Genomic DNA, 16,044 nt, shown 5'->3' with positions numbered 1-16,044 from the left:
TTTCCTTTCCACTCCTTAGAATTAAATATTGCTACCTCCTAACTATGTAGTAGAAGAAATAGAAGAAGTAGTGCTCCTTACCTGGGAGGGAGTAATTTCCAGCCCCAGAGTCCCCTCATCCCAAAGGCTAAAATGGATGAATGACTGATTTGTACCTCTGGCCACTGTCTACAAAAACTGCCTAGTGATACTTCAAAAGGCTTCACAATTTTCTCTAGAAATTTCCAAAAGAACTGGCTGAATGGCTTAGACTGACTATCCTAACCAGAGGAGCTTAATTAAATGAGCTAGTACACAAGATATATGAGTGCCGGTCCTATATTCACAGCAACTCTCCCACTCACTGCTATAAATACCTCACCAGTCCCTTTGGAGTTTGTGGACATGGATATGCTGCCGTTTCCTCTGCTAATCTCTCATTGTTTGGGGGTCTGGCTAAGTGCCACAACGGAAAAGTTGCCATGCTTGTTGCTTTTTTACATGCATGCTTTCCACAAAGTAATTATTACTTCCTGGAGGGCTGAGAGGCTGAATCTAACTTTAGCCAGAGATTTACTCCTATGGCCGTAGATTCTCTACATTTACTACTAGAAATTAAATGAAAGGTTTTTCCCTCCTTGTGTGTCCATCTCAGGTAAAGGGAATACTTTTGTATTTCATCTGCCTCTTATGAGATTCTCGACAAGAATGACAGAAAAGTCATCTTATTTGAGAATTGTGACTTCCGTAGATGACAGAGCACTCATTCTCAAATTAGTTTTGCTCAAAATGTTTCTCATATCTAAAGTAGGGACAATTTCTTGGATGTGGATCTTAGCCAGGGAAGCCTTAGACTTTTCAAAATTATAATTGCCTTATTACACCAGAGTGTCCACATTTTAGTGGTGAAAGAAATGACTGTTTAGCTTGGAAGACTTTTTAGGCCAAGAAGATAAAAGCCCGGGTGAGGAGTGTGTGTGTGCTAGGGAGTAGCAGTGGCCTTCAGAAGATGAAGTGTTAATGTACAGAGGATGGAGACCAGCTGCTTTTCATCTCCACAGAGAACAGACCAGAGGAAATGGGGTCCCAGGCACCAGGAGAACTTAGGGAGGTTGTAAGTGAGCATGTCATGACAGGGAGGGTCCAAACTGGAAGAAGTGGAGCCAACAGGATTTCTAGAAGGAAATTGAGAAATGGTCTTGAAGATCGTTGTATATAATTGCATAATTCCAGAATAATGATAGTTCCTAAATTCACCCTTAAAATATTTAATTTCAGAGCACATTATCATTGTCCTTTTCAACAACTCTCTTCACATGGCTACAACTTACAAATCACCGCGCTGACTGTAGCTCAGTGGCCTCTGCATTCCCTTGGTGCAGTGGAACAAGTAGGGTCTTTGGAGCCAGAAGAATCTGGATTTGATTTCAGTGTTGCAACTTACTGCCTTTCTTATCTCGGCTCCGTTATCCAGACTCTCTGTAAAATCCCAGCTTCCTAGGGAATTTTTTTCCATTGAAGATGACATATGTGGGTTTCCTAATACAAGAGCAGGTACACACTAAGCATTTGATGATAACACTGGGTACCTGATATTATGTACAAGGACTGTGTTGTACTTCATTGTGATACCTCAGAGACTCAATTCCTATTTTACACTTAGGAAATATAGACACCAAGGGGTTAAGTAAGTTACATAAGGACATAAAGCCAATAGGTTGGAGGCAGTGATTCAGTGAATACATATGTTGCATTTAAAAGCTGTTTTTTTTTTTTTAACCAGACCAAGCTCTCTCATATTATAGGAAACCAATCATGAATCCTGGGAATGTTTGTCAGCATATGTGCCTATTATTAAAATCCATAGTTTCCAAAATCCAGACTCTCAGAAGGCCTAACCTGGCCCATATGCACTGTACTTGCCCCTCTTCACTTCTTCTGAGTATCTGATCTATTGGGGGTAAATCTGTCATCATTAAGTTAGGAAACATATTAGTAAATTTTCTTGGACGATATCTCAAAAACCATCAACACACTTTGTATTAAATGGGGATATATTGGATTTATTTTAGATCTGCAAGCTATTTTTCACCAATTTCTCTTATTTCATCCACAAACATTTGTTGATGTCTGTGTTCCAGATGATGTATTGGGTACTGGGAATTTATGCTTAAAGGATACTCTGGTGAAAAAGAAAGGTATCAACAAACAACTACAATTAGGTGAGATAAGTACTATGTTATAAATGACACAAAAGCCCCAGAAATAGCAAATTTGGGTGAGTATTTCAGAGTCAACAACATTTGAGGACTTAAGTGCTGCAGAAGAGCAGATATCGAGTCAAAGACCTTGGTAAAAACACTAACCATGCTAAGCAACTACTGAGGCATATTTACAGAAAATCTTCACATTTTATGTACTATAATTCAAACTCATGTTACTTTGATGAAAGTAAGATATTTAAGCATGAATGAAGTTAGAATGGTAAGGATAAAGTGGAAATATATTACAACATTATTATCATTAATTCTTCACTCAGAAATTAAACCAATGAACAGACTCTTCCTTTTAGAAAATTTTCTGTTTTAATTTTTGGACGCCAAAAAATGACTTACCTATAGATCCACATGAGAGAGGGAAATGTAGGTAGATGTGGTTCCTGGGACAGCCAAGGAGATCACTTTGAAAATGCTTGACTCATTCCCATTTGCCCTTGCAAGGTATTCCTACATATTAGCTGGTCTGAAGCTTTCAGGCAATCTTTTTTGTACTAACTGAAGTGGTCTTTCTACAACCTTAGAGTACCCAAGTCAAGCTATGAGCCATTTCTTTTACATTTATAAATTGCTGCTCTGAATATTTTTGCCTTTGAGATATATGTCCTTAGATATTAAAAAATGGAAATTTAAATTAAAAGTTTTTCTTTTTTTTTTTTTAGTCAGATGCACACTTTTTATATGTTGGCTAAAACTTAAAATGTAATGTAGAGTGGAATGTGTGTGAACATTAAGGGAATAGCATTGGTACTTTAGGTCACTTACTGATGTCCTGAAACTAATCTATTTGAGATACTAGTTCTGCCTTTTATTTGTATCACAAGGACATTAGAAGGAAAAATAATAGTTCTGCAAGCTCTGAGCATATGAGAGAGAGGTGCTTAATGGTAGCAGGAACTATCCTTATAATGGGTTTGGAGTTTAGATTCAAAGACACTTTGGTAATTGTCCCAATGACTATATGGTTAACAGTTTTACATATGAGTTAGAATCCAAGCATTTGGTAAGCATTTACTTGTATATGGAATGGCTGCTTGTGTTATATTTAATGAAGTATATCTTGGATTTGGGTAGGGGCTTGTTCAAAAAACTATAAATGGAAAACTTAACTTTGTATTATTTAGCCCCTGCTTCCAATCAACCTATCCCTTCTTTTATGTCACTAAATGTAGGATTTTCTTTGCATGGTTTAATTTTCCAACTTGTGTAATTTATGATAAATCCATTTTTCCTGACCTTTTCATGCAGATTTTCTATTTTTTCTTACACCTCATTAAATGATATTTTAGAAAAAAAATTTAAAAAATTAAAATTCTCCAGTGGTCTATGTAATAATCACTCATTACAATGGGTGATCAGAATTTTATTTCATAAAGCAACCTAATAAAATCATCATAAATAAAAAGTTTTGGAAAGTATTCTTAAGTATTAACAGTATGAATATTTTTAGTACTCAAAAAGTGTGATTTTTTTGTTAAGGGGATATATTAACAAACTACTACTAATGTGATATTATCGTTTTGAATGTGGTAGTACTATCTTAAGAGTAAAGAAAAAATACTAGCAGTATACTTTATTATAACCTAATACATAAAATAACACTTGATGTTCATAAAAATGCTATTCACCTTTTCTCTTATTAAGAAAAAAACAATTCTTTGTCGTTTAATATTAATCACGAAGTAAGTAAAGTCTCTGAAAATAGCATACAAACAATAGATTTTAAATCAAAAATGTTTATTGTAAAAAAGGACCTTTAAAATTGTTTTTTAAAAAAGAAACATTGATCTCACAAATCTTCAGGTTGTTTATAGGCATCAGCTATAGACAACATTTCACTTTCATACAAAACTCATTCAATCATATAAAAATAAACACAAATTTACATTGACTCATCATCTATACAATTACTTTAAAAAGGCACTTGTAAAGGTACTGTACGGATTGCATTTGTTGTATGCATTTAAAATAGTTTAAGTACATTACTGAGTTTCTAAGAATCCTTTCTTGCACTTATTCCCATCTTTAATTAATCTTAGAAAATCATTAAAAATTATTTTAAAAGGTAAGACATAGAGCATGCACCAGGAATGTTCAAAGCTAGTCTTTCCCTCCTCCCCCAAGGTGCATACTCCTAATTGGCATAAACAAAAACAAAACACTCTCAGTACATTCTCCTGTGTTTTGTTCCTGTTCTTTTTTTTTTCTTTCTCTTTTTCAGTATCTCTCTTAAAAATACAGTTTAAAGCATTACAGGTAATCAAAAAAGGCTTTAGTTCAACAATGATAACCAGACATCAGACATGTAATGAAGTAAACTTGGAATACTTTATAAGGCACCTGAGATAGCGTCTGGCAAATTCTCTTTCTATAGGAAATTCTATTACAAACTCTATTACAAAGCAATACTGTTCTTTTCAGTTGAAATGATTTGGCAGCAATGTAAATCTTTGCATTCTTTCTTAGTGAGAAAAGATGCAATGTGCTTTTTTTGCTTCAGCTTTTGAAGAGAAAGATTCTTGTCTTTTATCCTCTCAATCTAGCTGTCAGTAAATATATAGTAATTTTAAACTTCACATGGAAAGGATTAACTTTGAACACATGGATTTTGTGCTCTTGCAGCTTTTAGTGTGTGTGTGTCTGTGTGTGTGTGTTTGTGTGTGTCTGTATGTCTATACACATTATTTGGTCAGTAAGCATAAGAGAAAATGCCTTTGGACTTTTATTTGTCGTTTGGAGTCGGAGTGAAGAAATGCATTCTGTTTGAGTAAACATTGATTGCGTAACTCAGTGTGCTACACAGCAGCCAGATTCCTCATGTTTGTGCAGAAGAGACATTCTGGAGAAGGTTTTGGAGCAGTTTTTGCACTGGTATTTCTTTACATCCGAGTGGGTCTGCAGATGAGCCCTCAGATTTGACCTGTCTGCAAATGCTCTGTTGCAGTGAGGGCAAGAAAAAGGCTTCTCCCCTAGGGGTGAGGGTGGGGGTTGAGAAAGAAAGACAGTCAGTGTTTTTAGGGGAAATGTAAAGTCAGATAACGTTTATGAATAACAGTCACATTTTGTCAAAAAAGAACTTAATTAAAATTCCCCATAACGGATACTTCTTTTCATACCTGATCCTTTAAGATAAATTTGAATATTGTATTAAAAAATCACACCAGGAATATTGTTACTGCTGCCAGTCATGTAGAAATATTTCATGTAGTTCTAGGACTTTCACTTATTAAAGCTTTCTGCTTCAGCAGGTGCAGCTAATATTGAGCTCCTCCCAACATTTCCTAATAGTTCCCCTTTTCCCTCTTTCTATCATGACTAAGATTGGATAAATGCCTTGGCTCCCTGCAGGATGATTTTGTACTAGGAATAAAATATTCAGCAGCAAAAACCAAAACATAATAAAACAATGGGGAGTAAATTCAATTCTAACTATCCAACTTGCTATGGGGTGACAGCACAGCAAGAATGTAACCAGCTGAAAACTAAAGGCAAACCCCTCACCTATCTACCAAACCGGTTGATTAAGAGAGCAACGTCTGTGTTTGCTGAATATTGGGAGCAGTTTCACAGAGCACACATTCAAGTACATCTTTCCTGATTTTCTGACTGATCTTTGAGATCAATTCTGATCTGAATCAGCTTCTGAATCTACTTTCCAAAGTCTAAATGCTGTTGGCAGGCTCTGGAGCAGAGCTTGTTAACAAGAAATGGAGCATTCTGCTCTAACAACTTTTTGAGTCATCAGGAAGTAGCTATAAATGATCATCCATCATCAAAAACACCGTGTCACTACTTAATGCAAATTCAACGGCCAGCCCAGAGCTTCACTCTATCAGACAGTAACATTCCTGTCTGTGTTTTTCTCTTACCAGTGTGAGTTCTAATGTGTCCTTGAAGTAACCAGGGTCTGGAAAACGCCTTGCCACAGATCTTGCAGACACAAGGTAAAGTGTGGGTCCGAATGTGCATTTTAAGGGCGCCCAGGCTCACGTATTCCTTGTCACAGTATTTACAGCTGAAAGATTTCCTAGACTGGGCATCACAGTGCAACTGCTTATGTTTGGCCAGCCCAGAAAAAGTTGAATAGGTTTTATTGCATAAATTGCACTGAAACTTTTCAGCTTCAATGGCATGGGGGTCTGAGAGCTTGGATTGTAGTCTTTCCTCTTCATCACTAATGGGGCTTTCTGAGCCACTGTGGTCCTTGGATGAGGTGTCAGATGGAGGAGGGGGACTCACTCGCCCCAAGGATGAGGGGTATCCAGAAAGAGAAGAGAGGCCATTGGGTAGTGGGGAGTGGAATGGAGCTGCCGTAGTCCACACGGTAATGGGGCTGTATGCTCCCGAGCTGAGGATCTCTGGTTGTGGTATGACGGGCATGGGGTAACTCTCATAGAGATATGGGGAAATAATCACTGGGGGAAAGAGAAGGAAAGGAAAGAAGATTAAAGATTAAGGTAAAAAAAAATAACTTTGAAAACACACTAAGAAGCTACTTGCCACCACCACCACACACACACACACACACACACACACACACACACAGGACTTTATAACGAAGTAAATAGACTCATTTAGGAAGACAGGCATTGGCAAAACACTTCGTTTCCTCCCTTGCTGCCACATAGTTACTGTGCTTTAATGCACATCTAATGTGCCTCCTGCACGCGAGCGTGACAGGAGCTATGACCTGCCGTGCAGTGAGGAGGGAGGCCCAGTGAGCGCCTCCACCGTCTCCACCGAGGGGGGGAAACTCACATGTTATTTCAAAGACACAAAAAAGTCGTTCGCCGTTTTGTGCGTGAGTTATGTGCGCGCCCTCCGAGTGTGAGTGCGAAGACGGGCGCGCATCGAGCTGCCTTCTGAAGGGAGGGAAGGAGGGAGGGAGGGAGGGAGGGAGGGAGGCTCATCACACGCAAAAACAGCGACAACTCATCACTTACGCACTGTGTGACCCGCGCTCTGTATATGCTCATTATGCGTGCGCGTACAGGCTTCGGGAAGTGAGGCTGCAGGACTCGAAGTTTTCCCGGGCAGTTAAGAGGTCTAAAAGTCTTGGATTAAAAAACCTTCCCCAAATGATCGAAAGAATCGCGACTGCCTTCTAGGATACTGTTTGAGAGGAAAGGAACTTTCCGGTTCTGTTGTGATACTGTTTGGATCGTAACGTGTATCCATAGACTTAGGGGCAGGTAGCCGCTAGACGACAGGTAGACGCTAGACAGACGACGGACAGACGCTAGAGAATCGTTTCCTTTTTGAAACCGATGCGTTCATTGTTTTACCTGTGTGCGTGTCCAGTTCGCTGTAGTTCGGCTTCTTGGAGGCGTTGAAATGCTTCTTGACCAGGAAGGAGCGCGGCATCTTGCGGGCGGGCGCCGGGCGCCGGGCGCGGATAACGGTCCGGGGAGGACGCGGCGGTCCCTAGAGCATCGCGGCCGCGGTCGGGCTGGGGCCGCGCTCAGGTGCGGCGGGCGGACGGCGCCTCGCGAGTCGCCTGGCTCCTGCGCCGACTGAGCCCGTCTGGGCTGGGAGGGGTTTTTTTCTCCGCTTTTGCAAGCAGGATCCAATCACAGCGGAGAGGTTCAGGTTTCAGCTCCTCCCCCTGGGACAGCTGTGAACCGGGGAAGAGTCTGTTGTCAGGCTACATCACTCTGGTTCAAAATGGGCTGATCTTCGGGGTTTCAGTGGAGAGGGAAAGAGAGCGGTGCTTAAGTATTTTCGAGAGAGGTTGTCTCGCCTCAGCCCCGCCAGTCGCTCGTGCTCGCAGGGAGCCCGCGGAGTCCTAGGAAGTGTGATGAGCAGGAGGCCCGGCCTCCCGAGGTCGGGCGGAGCGAGCGCGACCGGGCAGTGCTCGCCGGAGGGAGGAGGGAGGGTCCTGCAGCCCCGGCCAGGCCTGGGACTCAGGAACCGGACACAACAAAGATAAGAAGGAAAGCTGAGCACAGACGCGGGCACGCGCGTAAACCGGCCTTGGGAGCAGTGCATCTCCCTATTTATGTAGGTACATACAGACGCCCTCATGCACCATCAATGGGCTTTACAGACAACCATCCCTTTTCGAAGAGTCATCTATCTGCTCCATGTACCTATGAGACCGTTTTCTTCAGCATAAAGTCATCAACAGTCATCCCGTACCTGCCAGTTTCCTGGACTGCATTTTGAAACAAAGGATGCCATTCCATCCACTGCTTGCTTAAAGTTCTAAGGAGCTAGTCCAGTAACCAGCAAAAACACTTTGATTCTTGTTTGTTTGTTTGTTTGTTTGTTTATGATACTAAAATATAGGAATCCTCCAAGGTGGCTCCTTCTGAAAGTAAAATTTCGACTGTATTTTCAAGCATCTCTGGCCATTCACACTTGTCTCCCTACCTTTTGCTTTAGAGACCAAGGAAAGAACAAATTTGCAACAAGCACCCTACCCTTGTTTCTAACAGGTGCTGGAAGAAAAAAAAAAGTGAAAAAGAAAATAATAGTGGTGAAGTCAAGACTTGTAAGAGGAAAATGCATTGTCAGGCTGCATAACTTCTTAATCTTAGGAGGAGAAAACAAGTGTATGTTGTGGGTGCGTGGGTGGAACCAAAGGGGAGCTCACAAGTTTCTGAGCCAATCTCAATGATTCTGTTTTTTTTTTTCTTCCAACAGTCATAATTGAAATGCCAAGGAAACAAATTTAGATGAATCTTTACGTTAAAAGGAACGGTATTTGTAGCAGACAGGGAAATATGAATATGCATTAGATTTCTTCGCAAACTATAAACTAGAGAACAATTCAGGGCAAGTTTTCTGAGCTTGCTACTTGCACCTGGTTTATTGGAACAGGAGTCCTTGCCTTATCTGCTCCACTTCCTGCAAAAGGCACATTTCGTTAGAAATATAATATAGTTGAGGAAAACATAAATTCCTTTTATTTCTTCCTTTCACTCTATACAGAGTCTACTGACAGTAGTGAAGAGTGTTAGAGAACATTTTGGTATTGGTTTCTGGGTAGTTATGACACAAGATAACCTGCTGAATGTATATTTTAAAAATCCATTTAAAAAGTTTAACAGTAAAAAAAAAAAAACAAAGAAAGTTTAACAGTAATTCATTATGTTTGGATAAAAAAAAACCCTTGAATTTGGATTACAGATCCGTAACGGATCAGAGTTTCCCACCACATGTCCAGGGGGGCTCATCACACATGACACAGATCAGAGTCAGAACATGTTACCGCACCTACAGGGATGAGCAGATAGTGTTCCGGATTGTGTCTGAGGCATGTCATTACACAGGTCTTCGTGGTAACTAGTCACACGTAGACCTGTGTGAGGTCTGGTCTGCTGTCAGGAGAGGGAGAGCCTGCGCGCTGATAGCATGAGTCAGACCGCACAGGTGCTCTGCTCAGACACAGCAGAGGGCATTTGGCGCCAGAACGCTGTGGTAAAAACGAAGAAGGGAAGTCAAGTCCCTGCCCAACGGCCAGCTGCTAGGACCTTGCTAAGACAAGACGGAAGGGGCCTGTCCTGCAAGCCAGAGGGGATGACACAGAGAAGTTAGCTTTGGTCACTGGCTGAACGAGTTGTCTTGCAAGGGACAGAAATCTTTGCTGAGACAATGACACAAGGTTTCAGATGTTTCTTCTGGACAGCACTAATCCCAGTGGGTTTTGCTAATACAAGAAATTAGTCTTGGGTTGATGGAATTAGGCTCATTGGAATAGTGAGAAAAGGTGCTTATCCTGAGATGGTAGTGTGTATGCAGCCCAGCGAGGGTGAAGCTAATGAGGACAGGTCATACGGCACACAAGGCTCAACCCTAGGCTCCTGACAGCTGAATGTGGGGTGGAGAGAAATGGGGGAAGGATGTAGACTACTGCCTGTGGGCAGTTTCCAGCCTCAGTGGCTTGACTCCCCTGATGTTCAACACAATTCCATTATCATGGGGAAGGTGGGAGCTTAAAAATAGCAGACACGGTGGAGTGTACTAGCTGGTCCCTCATGGGTCTTCTGTGAGGTGCATGGGAGGTTAGAAACCCATGCAGTCTAATTTTTGAATATTATTAGGATGTAACTTGATGTGACTTACCTGGCAATCCCCTATTTCCTTTATTATCCAAGAGGTTGACAAAGATAATTGGTTCAAAACTTTGAAAATTAAAGTTCTGGGTCCTCATGGGGGGGCCCTTCTCCACAGGCTCCCTGGTACTGATGGGATTTCTCCTGGAGACAGTTTTTTTTTCAGGAAAGACATATTCTTGCCTTGCCAGATGGGGAAATAAATTAGATTTATGAGGTTTAGGAACGCACCTCCGATTTATTTACTTTGCACAGAGATTTGTGTACATTTAGGTATTTAGGTATGTAAAAAACAGTGCGGCCTGACTACTCAGTTTAACTCTAGCACCAGAAGAAACTGTGGCTTAACAGAGGCAAAAAAATCCCATCGTGTGCTGTGCCGTGTCTCCTAAAATGAATGGCCTCTCTTTCTAACTTTCGTTTTAGCAGGATTGCCCTGGGGTGGGCAGGGCAGGATTAAGTCCCTTGAATGGTATTCGGCTATGGAATATCATTAGTTTTACTGTGGTATATGGAGAACAACCCAATACATTACTACTTTCTAAAACTGCATAGTAGCAAAGTGCTATATGTAACTTTGAAGTGTGAATGACAAAGACATGATGTCATCTCATGATTTGTAGATATCTGTATTTGTATTTATTTCCTAGTATATTTGTATTTACATCCCTAATTCATAATTTAATTCAGCCTCAGGTAAGATAAATCAACCTCTAAAAGAGAAATATTTCCTTTTAGTACCTGGGTTTCTCTATCTGTAAATTATGTTTAATACTCTTCCCTTGTCCCTTTTGCAATGATTTAGGGACAAATATTTTCCAATATAAAAGGGAAAATAATCAGAGTAAGCATATGACTCTGCTTCTATATTCTGAGCTTCATAACAAGGAGTTAGACCCTTTTTCTCTGGGGATGTGGGTGAAACTCACACACTCACTCAACACACATAAGTTCATCTACTCAGTGATATCAACAGAGCCAGATGTGAAGGTGTATGTGTGTGTCCACACGTGTGTGTGTGTGTGTGTGTGTGTGTGTGTGTGTGTGTGAATTGGGGTGAAAAACAATAGCAAAAATGATACCAGGATGTCTCTCTGCTGCTAAAGAATTTCCATTATTTCCTGTGTGTTCCCAGGGCCACAGTCACCAGGTTAATAGACATTAGCATTGTGTGTCTGTCTGGAATTAGTTCTGATGCTATTTGCTCAGTAAGGCCAATCATATAGAGTCAGTAAGTATTTAAAATAACTTCTAACAGAAAACCTTGTTTAACATGGGACCAGCATCCTGATGAGATTTATTTTGTGTCAAATCACTTGGATTCATAATCTTATTTCTAGTTATGGTTTTATAATCCCATTTCCCTTTCGGTGGCTGTAAGATATTAATCTCGACAATGTTCTATTTGTACTTTGTGGAAAGTGTTGATGATCTTATCTGTTAGATGAGCAAGAAACACTTGAGACGCTATCTATATTTTATGCAACAGCTCAGACATATGTGGTTGCATAGAGACACCTATTGGTCAACTTTTGAAAACACATTGCTTTCTTTTTCTGGTAGTCTTTTCCATAACTTTTTAACAAGGTCTGCCACCTTGTGGCAAATGGGTGATTTGACTAGAGTGAGAGCCTTGAGGTCATCTCCTGTTGTTAATTGCCACAGTTTCAGGTAAATGGCATTTAAATGTTGAATTTTTAATTTATTCTTTTTTTTTTTTTAAATTTTTGTTTATTTTATGATAGTCACACAGAGAGAGAGAAAGAGGCAGAGACATAGGCAGAGGGAGAAGCAGGCTCCATGCACTGGGAGCCTGACATGGGATTCGATCCGGGGTCTCCAGAATCACGCCCTGGGCCAAAGGCAGGCGCCAAACCGCTGCGCCACCCAGGGATCCCAATTTATTCTTAATTAAAAATGACTTATGTCGTTTGTAGAAACAAAAACAATACCACAGGACAAATTACACTGGCTTTTCAAGATAGATAAGTAAAGGAAAGGTGTGGTGTTCTTCAATCTGTGCAGTTACGAAGAGAGAGGTAGGCAAGAATAACAGTATTATATTCAAAACTTAGTAAGCACGTCCAATGACTTATTCCCTCTATTCTCATATGATCTCTACAAAGTAGAGTTTTGAGGGTGGAGAACAAGTCATTCCAGGAACATTCAAAATGAAGGGAATGCAGCCAGGGACTTCTGCTCTGTGGGCCTGCCTGCAGGGTTATGCACCTTGTTGCTGGGCTCTGCTACACCACTGGGGTTTGTAAGGTAGGCTAAAGGCACCCAGTACTAGGCAGTTTGTGAACTTGTGGGTAATGATACTAGCTACCATTTGTGAGTGTTTAATGTGAGCTGGCTGCTATGCTACATATTCCATGCACATTGTTTTAATTTATCCCCCACAGTGGCTAATCCTGCAAAGTAGATATTATTATCCCTGTTTGCAGATGAGGAAATGAAGACGCAAATGAAATACCTTGGTCAAATCACGCTGCTGGAAAAAAAAAATCACACTGCTGGAAAGGAATAGGTGGAAGTGGGGTTCTGTTTCAAATCCTATTTATCACTACTTTGTTATGACTATAATTTCCCACCATAGGAGTGAATTAGATTCATGACCACCTGCAAAACATGGCCTCGTTGAAAATTTACTTTCCTATTTTCTTCCCCACTCAGAGAATACTTACACATGGAGTTTAGAATCTATGGTGTGGAGCTTCTATTTCCATGTCCATCTCATTCCCCACCGTCTCTGCTGTGTCTCCCTTTCTCCCTAAATAACACCAGTTCATGGTTGCTTGATTTCAGACTTGATACTATTTACCTACAGGTGTTGGGTGTGACTTCTGTGAAGACACTTGGACTAGAATCCTCAGTATTTGAGTAGCTTCCATGGTCTTTTGGTCTCACAAAGAAGGAAGCAGCCCTAATCATTCATTCTAATTCTATAAACATCATGTGGTTTTTCAAAGCTGGAGGTGATGACCTTTGTTACCTCAGTCTTTAATGGGAATATGTGGGGGAAATGAACCCATAAAGATAGTGATAAAGAATCACTATGTACAAATATAATGGAGGCGTTCTACCATCTGGAAGGGTCTCTCTCCGTGTGTGTGTGTGTGTGTGTGTGTGTGTGTGTGTGTAGTGTGAATGTACATGTGTCATATGATTGCCTTGCTCCCAGCATGAGCCTCCGTAGGTTCATGTATGAGTGAGCATGTTTTCCAGGATAGGTTGGTCCACATTAGTTTGTAAGCAGGAATTGAGGCCCTTCCTCCAGGAGAACAGGGAGCCAGGCTTGGCAAGCTTGATTTTTTTAAGGACCTGTCACTCCAGTGTATCTTTGACTAAGCACCCCAGGATGCTGATGCTATGGATCAGCTAGGGTGGAGCCTGGAAAGTGAACCTGAAATATGGATACACTAAAATGCTGTTAATCTTTACAGGGTAGACAATACTTCTTTGGAATCTCTGAGGCAGAGGCGATTTAAAAAAAAAAAAAGTGCACAGGTTGGCTTGTGAGAGTACTTGCCATACCTGACAGTGGGACACTATGAAGTGTTGATACGTACAGGGGACTAGGGCATTAGTTGTAGTGGCCCCCATGCCAAGAGGTATTAGTAGTGGCTGAGATGTGTATGGTTACCACTGGAAGTGGAGGTGCTGCCCTATGAGAAACAGGGCCTGACAGATACTGTGATTCTCAGTGTAGTCATGGAAGTGCCTATGGGGGGTAGTTTTTCCTTGTGGAAAAGGTGCCTGGAATACATGGCAACACATTTCAGAGAGAGATTGGAGTGATAGGGGGAGGCACTCTACATATTCTACATGGAAACTGAACACTTGTCCTGAAGACCATGAAGGATAGCTTTGTGGGACTCCCAAATGACTTTCTGGGATGTTCAGGTCCTGAGTCATTGGGAAGGAAACACAGGTGTAACTTATACACTGAGATAAGGACAGTTGAGAGTGAGTGACCAGTTAGCAAGGGTGTGCTAATATCACTGCTCACATGGACTACGAGTCAGCAATTCCCTCTCTTAGTGCCTTGTCTCTTCCTTTGCCTCAGGTCGAGTCGTCAACGTATCTACCTGGACATTAAAATAGAAATGCTTTGAAATAGCAGACTGCAAAACTTTCCAAGACAATTTAGAGAAGCACACTCTAAATTATGCTATGTTTATGATGATCTCCCTAATTTAGGTCTTGGTTCACAAACTTGCTGTGCCTTTTTCCAAAAGTGTACCTCTCTTAGAGAACACAGATTTATGAGAGTTTTCCAGTCATCTGCAAGCACTTTGTTACTTTTCTCTGCCCCAGAGAAATGGTTCTCACCACCAGTCAAACCAGTTATAGCATTTGTAAGCCCCCAGAAAAAAGATCAAGAGCCTGGTCAGGCATACCCTTGTGGGTATTTGGAATCACCACTGGTGAATAGATAGAAATATCTGGATTTTTGCCTAGACAGAAATGTCATTTCATACACTGTGATTTTTTTAAGGAGACATTTTGCTAAATCATACTATGGCTGTTTAAAAAGATACACATCTCTTACACACACAGAGTGAAGTTTTCTAGAAGTGCTCTTTGGGTTTGTCTTTAAAAATTAAAGTCTTACCTACAACCAGTATGATAATGGGAAATAAAGACTCTGGTCACTTATCCCTTTGGACCTTAATACCCTGTCCTTGATTACAAACCTTTTGCTGGCATCAAAGGACAATCGGTCCCTATTGACCAATTGACAGGTGAAGCAGCCACCCAGTGTAGGTAGCAGCAGAAGAGGATTAAGATCTAACACTTGGGGATCCCTGGGTGGCTCAGCGATTTGGCGCCTGCCTTCAGCCTAGGGCATGATCCTGGAGTCCCAGGATCAAGTACCACATTGGGCTTCCTGCATGGAGCCTGCCTCTCCCTCTGCCTGTGTCTCTGCCTCTCTCTCTCTGTCTCTCATGAATAAATAAATAAAATCTTAAAAAAAATATCTAACACTGAAGTCATTGTTAATGTAACTCTTGCCGGCAGTTAGAACTAACAGGCTGATTGCAGAAGTGGAAGCCTTTCTAAGAACTGGGTTGGTGGGTTCCTTTGTCATTGCGTATCCCCCAACAGAGATGCCTTCCTGCCCTCTCCAGCAAAGCTACACAAACTCAAACTCTATTGAGGGACGGAATTCATTATTGCAATTTCAAAGAGAAGGCTGAAGACTCCATGAATCATTTGAAAGTGATTATGGACGAAAGGGCATGAGAATAATCCTAAACTTTCAAATTCTCTTGAATCTTTGGAATTACATTGATGATGAGTGAAACACGATCCAGAACTAGCAAATATCCTTTAGAGAAGTGTAAAGGGATTGGAGTCTTTTTTTTTTAATTTTTTTTTAAATTTTTATTTATTTATGATAGTCACAGAGAGAGAGAGAGAGGCAGAGACACAGGCAGAGGGAGAAGCAGGCTCCATGCACCGGGAGCCCCGACGTGGGATTTGATCCCGGGTCTCCAGGATCGTGCCCTGGGCCAAAGGCAGGAGCCAAACCGCTGCGCCACCCAGGGATCCCAAGGGATTGGAGTCTTAAGAGGAAACTGAGACAGAATAAAATCATAGACTGGTAGAGCTGGAAACCTTAGCTATTGAGTGCAATACTTTCTCTTTATTTTTTGGCCAAGGAGGGCAAGGAGAGGCTTGCTCAAGGATGTGAACCTTCTTAGCAATACAAGGGATTAGATCTG

The 16,044-nt window shown here is 41.1% G+C and overlaps 1 protein-coding gene across 1 annotated transcript; it reads right to left on the bottom strand.

Annotated features, from left to right (window-relative positions):
* Positions 1-3,971: 3,971 nt before the first annotated feature.
* Positions 3,972-7,763, bottom strand: SNAI2 (snail family transcriptional repressor 2). The gene is made up of 3 exons (XM_055318133.1): positions 7,541-7,763; positions 6,125-6,670; positions 3,972-5,224 (listed from the first exon to the last, which is right to left on the bottom strand). The coding sequence occupies exons 1-3, from the start codon at positions 7,617-7,619 to the stop codon at positions 5,043-5,045; spliced, it is 807 nt and encodes a 268-aa protein (XP_055174108.1). The 5' UTR covers positions 7,620-7,763; the 3' UTR covers positions 3,972-5,042.
* Positions 7,764-16,044: the final 8,281 nt, after the last annotated feature.

This window comes from Nyctereutes procyonoides, unplaced genomic scaffold (assembly GCF_905146905.1).
Source record: "Nyctereutes procyonoides isolate TBG_1078 unplaced genomic scaffold, NYPRO_anot_genome, whole genome shotgun sequence".
Taxonomy (NCBI): domain Eukaryota; kingdom Metazoa; phylum Chordata; class Mammalia; order Carnivora; family Canidae; genus Nyctereutes; species Nyctereutes procyonoides.
The sequence above is the reverse complement of the archived record's forward strand: the minus strand, read 5'-3'. Positions and strand labels throughout refer to the sequence as shown.

Excerpts from the sequence above, each read along its gene's own strand:
- SNAI2 (XM_055318133.1), bottom strand. The coding sequence starts at position 7,619 with ATGCCGCGCTCCTTCCTGGTCAAGAAGCATTTCAACGCCTCCAAGAAG. Across the intron at positions 6,671-7,540 it reads CGAACTGGACACGCACACAG|TGATTATTTCCCCATATCTC; the intron begins GTAAAACAATGA and ends TCTTTCCCCCAG. Across the intron at positions 5,225-6,124 it reads ACACATTAGAACTCACACTG|GGGAGAAGCCTTTTTCTTGC; the intron begins GTAAGAGAAAAA and ends CCTCACCCCTAG.